Raw genomic sequence first — 11,591 nt, 5'->3', positions numbered from 1 at the left:
GCACTGGAGCGAGTAAGTTTGTTGATGGACTTCGGCCAACGGCTCTTCGAGTAGAGGTTGGGAAGTTGTTAGATTAACTCGACCAGCGGCTCTTAGATTAGAGGCTGGGATATGTTTCTTTTAGTTGTCGTTCGTCAGCTCTTAGAGGCCGGGAGTGTTTGTAATCATATCGAGTAGTTGTGATCGTCGAACTTTCATTACTGGTGGATGCCTCGTTAAAACCTGCCTGGCCAAAACCCTCCTTAGGGAAAAATGCCAGGTTAGGAAAGAGTACATCTTTGATTACAAGTGACGATATGCTACGTGTAGCTTAACTAAAATAAAACTTTAAATGGGAGGCATTCCAAGTGTTAGGAATGGGGTCTCCTGATAGCCGTTCTAGTTTGTATGCGCCGTTGCCTACTTCTTGCAATACGCGGAAAGGTCCTTCCTAGTTCGGCGAGAATTTGCCTTGGTGTTTCCGTGCTTTGCTTGCCATTCGCCAGACTAGGTCTCCTTTGTGAAAGGAACGGGGGTCGAGTTTGGAGTTGTACTTTCTTGCGGCTCGGAGTTTGGTAGCGGTGTCCTGGATGTGCGCTTGCTCTCTTCTTTCCATGAGCAGGTCGAGATGTGTGTTCATGCATGCTTCGTTGGAGGTAGGTTCGAAGTGACTGTGTCGGATGGAGGGTTCTCCGATTTCGACGGGTATCATTGCGTCGGTGTCGTATACCAGACTGTACGGGGTTTCTTTGGTAGAAGATTGGGGGGTGCACCTGTACGCCCATAGGACCTCTGTGAGTTCTTCTGGCCACTTTCCTTTGGCGGTGTCGAGTCTTTTCTTTAACTGGTTGAGGATGACTTTGTTTGCGGCTTCTGCCTGGCCGTTGGTCTGCGGGTGTTCGACTGAACTGGTGATGTGTTGGATGTTAAGGTTGTGGTAGAATTCGGAGAGGCCCTTGTCAATGAATTGTCTGCCGTTGTCTGTGATTATGGTGTGAGGTATCCCGTACCGACAAATGATATTTTTCCAGAGGAATCGTTGGACTTGTTTGGCTGTAATGTTTGCGAGTGGTTCAGCTTTAATCCACTTTGAGAAGTAATCCACTGCCACCAAGAGAAACTTGACTTGTCCTTTGCCCGGGGTGAAAGGTCCTATTATGTCCATTCCCCACTTGGAGAAGGGCCATGGTGCCGTTATGTGATGGAGTGGTTCCCGGTGTAGGTGGGGGCAGGGTCCGTGTTGTTGGCAGGGTTGGCATTTTTTGACGAAGTCGGTGCAGTCTCGTTCCATCGTGGGCCAGAAGTACCCTGCCCGGAGGATTTTTGCTGCCATCGTTTTCGGGCCTGAGTGGTATCCGCATGTTCCGTCCTGTATCTCCTTCATGACGTAGGACGCCTGGTCATTTGTAATGCATCGGAGTAGGGGGTGGCTGAAACCCCTTCTGTAGAGTTCCCCGGCTATCAAAGTGTATCTTGCCGCTTTCCTGGTCCATCCTTTTTCTTGATTGATGGGTGTTTCACCTGTTTCGAGGTATGTGACGAAGGGGCGCATCCAGGATTCTTGCGTGGTGACCTCAAAACATTCTGCTTGTGCTTGTATGGAGGGGATGGTGAGTACCTGCTGTATCAGGGATCTGTAGCGACCCTTCTTTTTCGTGCTTGTGAGCTTGGATAAGAGGTCGGCTCTAGTGTTGTCGCTTCGAGGTACGTGGTCGATTTTGAATTCCTCAAGTTTTGAGATCAAGTTCATTGCTAAGTGGTAGTATTGCGATAAGAGGTCATCTTTGACTTGGTATTGGCCCGTGAGGTGTCCGACTGTGAGTTTGGAGTCGGTTTTACATGACAAACGTTTGACTTCCATTTCGAGGGCCAGGTGTAGTCCAGCAATAATGGCCTCGTACTCGGCTTGGTTATTCGAAGTTTTGAAGGTGAAGCAAAGGGATTGCTCGATGAGTATGCCGCTCGGACCTTCAAGTACGATTCCGGCACCGGATCCCTTTGTGTTGGATGATCCGTCGACATACATGATCCACCATTCGTGAGCGGGCCCCTGAGGTTGAAGATCATTTGTGAAGTCTGCTAGGCATTGTGCCTTGATGGGGCCGTGAGGTTCATATTTGATGCTGAACTCTGAGAGCTCGATGGACCACGATGAGAGTCTTCCTGCGAGGTCTGGCTTTTGGAGGATTTTTTGTATGGGGTAGTCTGTCTTGACGATGATTGGGTGCGTTTGGAAGTATGGTCGCAAGCGTCGTGCTGCCGTAATTAGTGCGAGTGCTATCTTCTCGACCATTTGGTATCTTGTCTCAGGGTCCTGGAGTGTGCGGCTGGTGAAGTAGATGGGCTGCTGTGTATCATTGAGCTCTTGTACGAGTGTCGCGCTGACGGCGTTGGAGGATGTTGCAATGTATATTAGCAAAGGGAAACCGGGTCGTGGCTTGTTCAAGATTGGGGGTGTGGCTAAGAGCAGTTTTAGTTGATCGAAATTTTCCTGGCATGCTGCGCTCCATTCGAACTTGGATGACTTTTTGAGCAGGTTTATCATAGGCTTGGTCTTCTCCGCAAGCTTGGGGAGGAAGCGTGCGATGGCTGTCAACCGTCCCACGAGTCTTTGCACTTCTTTAACATTGGCGGGACTGCGCATGCTGATGATGGCCTGACACTTTTCTGGGTTTACTTCGATGCCGCGCCGGGTCAGCATGTATCCTAAGAATTTTCCTCCGTCTACCCCAAAGGTGCACTTTTTTGGGTTCAGGCGGAGATTGTATCCTCGTATGGCTTTTAAGACGTCAGCAAGATCCAGGGCATGTTGGATGGGGTTCGGGGATTTGACCACTATGTCATCGACATATACCTCGACGTAGGTACCGAGGAGGGGTTTGATAACTCTGTCCATTAGTCTTTGGTAGGTAGCGCCTGCGTTTTTGAGCCCGAAGGGCATGACCTTGTAGTACAGGTTTGCTTCCTCCGTAATGAAGGCGGTTTTGATCGCATCACTCTCTGCCATCGGTATCTGGTTGTACCCGGAGTATGCGTCCAGAAAACTGAGTGTGCCGCTTCCAGCTGCCCCATCTACCAGGCGGTCTATGTTGGGTAAAGGGTATGCGTCTCTGGGGCATGCTTTGTTCAGGTTCGTGTAATCGACGCACATCCACCATTTGCCATTCTGTTTCTTGACTAGAACGACGTTGGCTAACCAGGTTGTGTATCGTGCTTCTTCGACAAAGCCTGCTTTCATCAATTTCTCTACTTCGCACCTGGCAGCTTGCCTTCTTTCTTCTCCTAGCTTTCTCTTCTTCTGGGAGATGGGTTTGGCTTCTTTGAACACGGAGAGTTTATGTGCAGCGATTCTCGGATCGACGCCAGGTAGGTCTGCGGTTGTCCAGGCGAAGAGATCCGCATTTTTCTTGAGGGTATTTTCTATTGCTTCCTCCCCCGCGCTTTCCATTGTGGTCCCTATCTGCAGGAAATGGTTTGGCTGTCCCAATGGTAGGGGCTTGGTTTCCCCTACTGGCTCGATTGTTGCTTCATTGTTAAGCCGGGGGTCGAGATCTTCTGCTTGGATGGCGATCGCGGTTTGTGTTTTCTCGACGTTGTTGGTGGTGAGGGGGGGGTATGGGAGCTTCAAACTGGCCATATAACATTCTCTGGCTGCTTTTTGATCGCCGTGGACGGTTATGATGTCTCCAGAGGCTGAGGGGAACTTTAGGGCGAGGTACGGCGTAGAGACCACGGCTCCCAATGAGTTGAGGGAGGGTCGTCCTAGTAGCATGTTGTATGAAGTGTGGGCATCCACTATGAGGTATCGAACCTGGATCGTTCTAGTTTGTCTCCCTTCTCCGAAGGTGGTGTGAAGGTCCACATACCCTCGGGTTGGCACCCTTTCGCCAGAGAATCCGTATATGGGTTCGTCGTATGGGATCAGTTCTTCTGCGGGGATCTGGAGCTGTTGGAAAGTTTTCCAATATATGATATCTACTGAGCTTCCTTGGTCGATTAGCACCTTTTTCACGGCGAAGTTTTCAAGTTCTATGGTTATGACCACAGGGTCATCTTGGTTGGGGTCGACTCCTTGGAAGTCCGAGTCGCTGAAAGTGATTGGTGGCATTCTTCTTCTGGGTCCCTTGCAGATGGCGTGGACAGACCGGACTGCCCTCAGATGCTTTTTCCTGGAAGAAGAGGAACATCCGCCCCCAGCAAAACCTCCTAATATGGTGTTTATCATCCCTCTCAAGGGGGGTCTTTCTTCTGGGCGCCTTTCCCCTCGAGGTGGTTCCTCCCTCCTTCGTTCAGAGTTTGTACCTCTCCTAGGTTCTTGTCTGGATTCTTTGGGTTCGTTTCTCGCATCCTCCCTTCGTGGAATGTTCCTTTGTGGGCATCTCTCGGGTTGGGTCCTGGGATTTCCTTCAGTTATGTTTCTGACATAGTGCCGTAAGTGTCCGGCCCGTACAAGTTCTTCTATCTTATCCCGAAGCGTCTCACACTCCTCAGTGGTGTGTCCGTTGTTGCGGTGGTAGTGGCAGTATTTGCTTAGGTCGGCGTTTGGCGGGTTTTGGAATCTCTTAGGTGGAGCGATGAGTTCAGCTTGCAATACTTCGTCAAGGATACGGGATTTGGGGGCATTAAGGGGGGCGTAGTTGGAGAATCTGGCTTGTTTTCTGTCTCGAGGGCGGTTTTGGTCCCGACCTCCAGGCTCTCTACCGCCCCTTTTAACCTCCGGGTGGGTTGGGGTGTTCCGGACCCTGTCTTGGTAATGTCGCATCTCCTCGACTCTGATGAACATTGACGCTCTTTTTCGAAGTTCTTGCATTCCTAGAGGCGGGCGCATGGCCAGTTCGTCAGCAAATGGTCCTGGTTTTAGTGCCATCACCATATAGTGTAATATCAGGTTCGGGGTGAGGTCCTTGATCTTCATGGCGATTACGCCGAACCTGTCAATGAAGGTGCGAAGGGACTCTCCTTCTTCTTGTCTTAGGTTCAGGAGTGACAGGGATGTGAGGTCGTGTCGACGGCTGGTGTCGAACTGGGTGGTGAAAGAGGTGGTAAGGGTGCTGAAGGAATCTATGGTGTAGGGCTGTAGACTCATGAACCACTCCAATGCCGATCCTCTGAGCGCAACAGAGAAGGACTTGCACATCACGGCGTCGTCAGTCGAGTAAAGGGCGACTTGGTTGGTGTAAATGGATATGAATTCATCCGGGTCAGTGGTACCGTCGTAGGTCACAGTTGGAGCCTTCCACTTTTGAGGGAGTGGTGTTTCTACGATCCCGTCGACGAACGGGTGCCTACGGTTTCTTCTAGAAGCGAAAGGGTTGTAGTTACCCCCGGTAGTGTGACCCGTGGGTTTGTATTCGCTTTCCTCTTCTGTGACAGGTGGGAGGTCTGCCCTGCAGGGGGCGATCTCAGGCTCTTCCATGGCCTTCCCTGCTTCAATCCTCCTCTTGAGTCGGGCATTCTCTTGCCTAAGTGCTTCCATTTCGTCTGCATTCCTTTTCTTGTACTCTGCGAACTCTTGCTGCATCCTAGCTTGAGCCTCTAGGATGCGAGATATGTCGGATGAGGGACCGGCGTCTCCCACTTCCACTACAGGGGGTCTGGTGGGTACTTCGGCTGGTCTACTTCTCGTGGATACCATGGTCTTGGAGCGAGGAGGGTTGACTTTGCGAAATACTCTTCGGCCCCACGGTGGGCGCCAATTGTACTTATGGGACCGAGTTGTACTTCACAACTCTCGAGTACTATCTTGGTGCTGAGAGGTCGGGTGCGTCTTCTGGCTTCAGGGGGTTGTGGTCACAGCGCAGGTGTGCCTGCAAAAGACACTCCGATGCCAAAGTCAGTGCTGAGTGATGTCTGTGGTTGCAGAGAATATTTAATGCGTAATCAATGCATAGGGTAGTGTGCTATTTATACCTTTTTTACCTGTGGGTCCTACCTGGGATGGGCTTTTGGCCCAATATTTCCTCTTTTGTTATCCTTGGATCCAGTGCTGATGGGGAAATTACCAAGGGGTCCCTCAGGGGTAGGCAGTACCCGATATTCGGTCGTGAGAATGTCTACGGATGATAGGTTTCGTCTTATTGTCCGCGATGGTTGTATCATGGGTCTGGATTGTTCTGAGTAGGAGTACCTGTGGTGCGGAATAGGCGGCCTGGGAAGTTTGCTGCCGAGAAGACCTTTTGGGGATGCTTTTGGAAAAGGATACGGCTTCGGAGGTTCGCTGGTGGCTGCTTGGGGGAGGGGGGACATTTTCTAGAACAAGGTGCGTGATCCGTAGCTTGCCTTGTGGTCGCATACTTTGGGAGGGGGTGTCTACCGTGCAATGTGTGGCCTGGGTGCTCGTTAAGGGTCGTATGTCGAAGAGGAGGTGGCCGATACCAGGTGTGGTGTTTGGGTTCACTGAGGTTGCGTGTTCAGAGGCCGAGTGCCGTGTACTTTGGGTATAGTTGGGACATCAGCCTTCCAGTCTTGAGGAGTAAAACGACGCTTAGACTTTAGAGGCCGAGTGCCGTGTACTTTGGGTATAGTTGGGACACTTACTTTTCTTTTTCTTCAATTTCCCTTTCTTCTGCATTTTATATTTCTTCTTTTTCTATTTTCTCCTTCAGCCTATGTTGATCCTTACTGGGTTGTCTTGGTGTCATAAATTTCAACTTCATTTCATGACCCTCATGCCTCAAATAATGGGAACGTTCATCAAGATTGAGCATTTTAAAATGAAGCCATGCCCATCCCAAAAGAAGATGACAAGAGTTCGTGTGAGCAATATCACATAATACATCTTTCACACATTATCCTGTACTGAATTTGATCCTTAGTTGATTCGGATGAAAGCTTTGTGTAACTAGAGTTTCTCCAATCTTTGGCTTACAACATTGTGTTCGCTTTCGTAAACGAATGCAACTAAACATGGATGGTCTTCGATTAAACACCTTGTTTCTATACTTCCTTTTCCATCATCTTTATCTTTTCTTCCTTTTCTTTTTCTTCAATTTCCCTTCCTTCTGTAGTTTTGTATTTCTTGTTTTTCTATTTTCTCCTTCAGCCTATGTTGATCCTTACTGGCTTGTCTTGGTGTCATAAATTTCAACTTCATTTCATGTCCCTCATGCCTCAAATAAAGGGAACGTTCATCAAGATTGAGCGTTCTAAAATGAAGCCATGCCCATCTCAAAAGAAGATGACAAGGGTTCGTGGGAGCAATATCACATTATACTTCTCCCACACATTGTCCTGTAATGAATTTGATCCTTGCTTGATTCGGATGGAAGCTTGTTGGTAACTGAACTTTCTCCACCAATCTTTCGCTTACAACATTGTTGTCGCTTTCGTAAACGAATGCAACTAAACATGGGTGGCCTTCGATTAAACACCTTGTTTCTCTACTACCTTTTCCATCATCTTTTTTTTTCTTCCTCTTCTTTTTCTTCAATTGTCCTTCCTTTTGCAGTTTATATTTCTTCTTTTTCTATTCTTACTTTTTCTATTTTCTCCTTCAGCCTATGTTGATCCTTATTGGATTGTCCTGGTGTCATAAATTTCAACTTCATTTCATGTCCCTCATGCCTCAAATAAAGGGAACGTTCATCAAGATTTAGCGTTTTAAAATGAAGCCATGCCCATTTCAAAAGAAGATAACCAGAGTTCGTGGGAGCAATATCACATAATACTTCTCCCACACATTGTCCTGTAATGAATTTGATCCTTGATTGATTCGGATGGAAGCTTGTTGGTACATGAACTTTCTTCACCAATCTTACGCTTACAACATTGTTGTCGCTTTCGTAAATGAATGCAACTTAACATGGGTGGCCTTCGATTAAACACCTTGTTTCTCTACTACCTTTTCCATCATCTTTTTCTTTACTTCCTTTTCTTTTTCTTCAATTTCCCTTCCTTCTGCAGTTTATATTTCTTCTCTTTCTATTCTTTCTTTTTCTATTTCCTCCTTCAACCTATGTTGATCCTTACTGGCTTGTCTTGGTGTCATAAATTTCAACTTCATTTCATGTCCCTCATGCCTCAAATAAAGGGAACGTTCATCAAGATTGAGCATTTTAAAATGAAGCCATGCCCATCTCAAAAGAAGATGACAAGAGTTCGTGTGAGCAATATCACATAATACTTCTTTCACACATTATCCTGTACAGAATTTGATCCTTGCTTGATTCGGATGAAAGCTTTGTGGTAACTAGAGTTTCTCCACCAATCTTTGGCTTACAACATTGTGTTCACTTTCGTAAACGAATGCAAATAAACATGGGTGGTCTTCGATTAAACACCTTGTTTCTCTACTTCCATTTCCATCATCTTTGTCTTTTCTTCCTTTTCTTTTTCTTCAATTTCCCTTCCTTCTGTAGTTTTGTATTTCTTCTTTTTCTATTTTCTCCTTCAGCCTATGTTGATCCTTACTAGCTTGTCATGGTGTCATAAATTTCAACTTCATTTCATGTCCCTCATGCCTCAAATAAAGGGAACGTTCATCAAGATTTAGCGTTTTAAAATGAAGCCATGACCATTTCAAAAGAAGATGACAAGAGTTCGTGGGAGCAATATCACATAATACTTTTCCCACACATTGTCCTGTAATGAATTTGATCCTTGATGGATTCGGATGGAAGCTTGTTGGTACCTGAACTTTCTCCACCAATCTTTCGCTTACAACATTGTTGTCGCTTTCGTAAATGAATGCAACCAAACATGGGTGGCCTTCGATTAAACACCTTGTTTCTCTACTACCTTTTCCATCATCTTTTTCTTTACTTCCTTTTCTTTTTCTTCAATTTCCCTTCCTTCTGCAGTTTATATTTCTTCTTTTTCTATTCTTTCTTTTTCTATTTCCTCCTTCAACCTATGTTGATCCTTACTGGCTTATCTTGGTGTCATAAATTTCAACTTCATTTCATGTCCCTCATGCCTCATATAAAGGGAACGTTCATCAAGATTGAGCATTTTAAAATGAAGCCATGCCCATCTCAAAAGAAGATGACAAGAGTTCGTGTGAGCAATATCACATAATACTTATTTCACACATTATCCTGTATTGAATTTGATCCTTACTTGATTCGGATGAAAGCTTTGTGGTAACTAGAGTTTCTCCACCAATCTTTGGCTTACAACATTGTGTTCACTTTCGTAAACGAATGCAACTAAACATGGGTGGTCTTCGATTAAACACCTTGTTTCTCTACTACCTTTTCCATCATCTTTTTTTTTTCTTCCTTTTCTTTTTCTTCAATTGTGCTTCCTTTTGCAGTTTATATTTCTTCTTTTTCTATTCTTTCTTTTTCTATTTTCTCCTTCAGCCTATGTTGATCCTTACTAGGTTGTCTTGGTGTCATAAATTTCAACTTCATTTCATGACCCTCATGCCTCAAATAAAGGGAACGTTCATCAAGATTGAGCATTTTAAAATGAAGCCATGCCCATCTCAAAAGAAGATGACAAGAGTTCGTGTGAGCAATATGACATAATACATCTTTCACACATTATCCTGTACTGAATTTGATCCTTGGTTGATTCAGATGAAAGCTTTGTGTAACTAGAGTTTCTCCACCAATCTTTGGCTTACAACATTGTGTTCGCTTTCGTAAACGAATGCAACTAAACATGGGTGGTCTTCGATTAAACACCTTGTTTCTCTACTTCCTTTTCCATCATCTTTATCTTTTCTTCCTTTTCTTTTTCTTCAATTTCCCTTCCTTCTGTAGTTTGTATTTCTTGTTTTTCTATTTTCTCCTTCAGCCTATGTTGATCCTTACTGGCTTGTCTTGGTGTCATAAATTTCAACTTCATTTCATGTCCCTCATGCCTCAAATAAAGGGAACGTTCATCAAGATTGAGCGTTTTAAAATGAAGCCATGCCCATCTCAAAAGAAGATGACAAGGGTTCGTGGGAGCAATATCACATAATACTTCTCCCACACATTGTCTTGTAATGAATTTGATCCTTGATTGATTCGGATGGAAGCTTGTTGGTACCTGAACTTTCTCCACCAATCTTTCGCTTACAACATTGTTGTCGCTTTCGTAAATGAATGCAACTAAACATGGGTGGCCTTCGATTAAACACCTTGTTTCTCTACTACCTTTTCCATCGTCTTTTTCTTTACTTCCTTTTCTTTTTCTTCAATTTCCCTTCCTTCTGCAGTTTATATTTCTTCTTTTTCTATTCTTTCTTTTTCTACTTTCTACTTCAGCCTATGATGATCCTTACTGGGTTGTCTTGGTGTCATAAATTTCAACTTCATTTCATGACCGTCATGCCTCAAATAAAGGGAACGTTCATCAAGATTGAGCATTTTAAAATGAAGCCATGCCCATCTCAAAAGAAGATGACAAGAGTTCGTGTGAGCAATATCACATAATACTTCTTTCACACATTATCCTATACTGAATTTGATCCTTGCTTGATTCGGATGAAAGCTTTGTGGTAACTAGAGTTTCTCCACCAATCTTTGGCTTACAACATTGTGTTAGCTTTCGTAAACGAATGCAACTAAACATGGGTGGTCTTCTATTAAACACCTTGTTTCTCTATTTCGTTTTCCATCATCTTTATCTTTTCTTCCTTTTCTTTTTCTTCAATTTCCCTTCCTTCTGTAGTTTGTATTTCTTCTTTTTCTATTTTCTCCTTCAGCCTCTGTTGATCCTTACTGGCTTGTCTTGGTGTCATAAATTTCAACTTCATTTCATGTCCTTCACGCCTCAAATAAAGGGAACGTTCATCAAGATTGAGCGTTTTAAAATGAAGCCATGCCCATCTCAAAAGAAGATGACAAGGGTTCGTGGGAGCAATATCACTTAATACTTCTCCCACACATTGTCCTGTAATGAATTTGATCCTTGCTTGATTCGGATGGAAGCTTGTTGGCAACTGAACTTTCTCCACTAATCTTTCGCTTACAACATTGTTGTCGCTTTCGTAAATGAATGCAACTAAACATGGGTGGCCTTCGATTAAACACCTTGTTTCTCTACTACCTTTTCCATCATCTTTTTCTTTACTTCCTTTTCTTTTTCTTCAATTTCCCTTTCTTCTCCAGTTTATATTTCTTCTTTTTCTATTCTTTCTTTTTCTATTTTCTCCTCAGCCTATGTTGATCCTTACTGGGTTGTCTCGGTGTCATAAATTTCAACTTCATTTCATGTCCCTCATTCCTCAAATAAAGGGAACGTACATCAAGATTGAGCATTTTAAAATGAAGCCATGCCCATCTCAAAAGAAGATGACAAGAGTTCGTGTGAGCAATATCACATAATACTTCTTTCACACATTATAATGTACTGAATTTGATCCTTGCTTGATTCAGATGAAAGCTTGTTGGTACCTGAACTTTCTCCACTAAACTTTCGCTTACAACATTGTTGTCGCTTTCGTAAATGAATGCAACTAAACATGGGTGGCCTTCGATTAAACACCTTGTTTCTCTACTACCTTTTCCATCATCTTTTTCTTTACTTCCTGTTCTTATGGGACCTTTTGGGGATGCTTTTGGAAAAGGATACGGCTTCGGAGGTTCGCTGGTGGCTGCTTGGGGGAGGGGGACATTTTCTAGAACAAGGTGCGTGATCCGTAGCTTGCCTTGTGGTCGCATACTTTGGGAGGGGGTGTC

The 11,591-nt window shown here is 44.8% G+C and overlaps 1 protein-coding gene across 1 annotated transcript; it reads right to left on the bottom strand.

Annotated features, from left to right (window-relative positions):
* Window positions 1–430: 430 nt before the first annotated feature.
* LOC146888750 (uncharacterized) lies at window positions 431–5,614 on the bottom strand. Its single transcript, XM_085666134.1, has one exon. It carries the CDS (start codon window positions 5,612–5,614, stop codon window positions 431–433), a length of 5,184 nt encoding a protein of 1,727 aa, XP_085522260.1.
* Between the last annotated feature and the right edge of the window lie 5,977 nt (window positions 5,615–11,591).

The sequence above is a fragment of the Vigna unguiculata genome, chromosome 1 (genome assembly GCF_037176805.1).
Source record: "Vigna unguiculata cultivar grain cowpea cultivar isolate G323 ecotype 2 chromosome 1, ASM3717680v1, whole genome shotgun sequence".
Classification (NCBI taxonomy): Eukaryota; Viridiplantae; Streptophyta; class Magnoliopsida; order Fabales; family Fabaceae; genus Vigna; species Vigna unguiculata.
Note: the sequence above shows the minus strand (reverse complement) of the source record. Positions and strands in the feature narration are given on the sequence as shown.

Bases quoted from the DNA above. Each gene is read 5' to 3' on its own strand.
- LOC146888750 (XM_085666134.1), bottom strand. From the start codon at position 5,614: ATGGTATCCACGAGAAGTAGACCAGCCGAAGTACCCACCAGACCCCCT.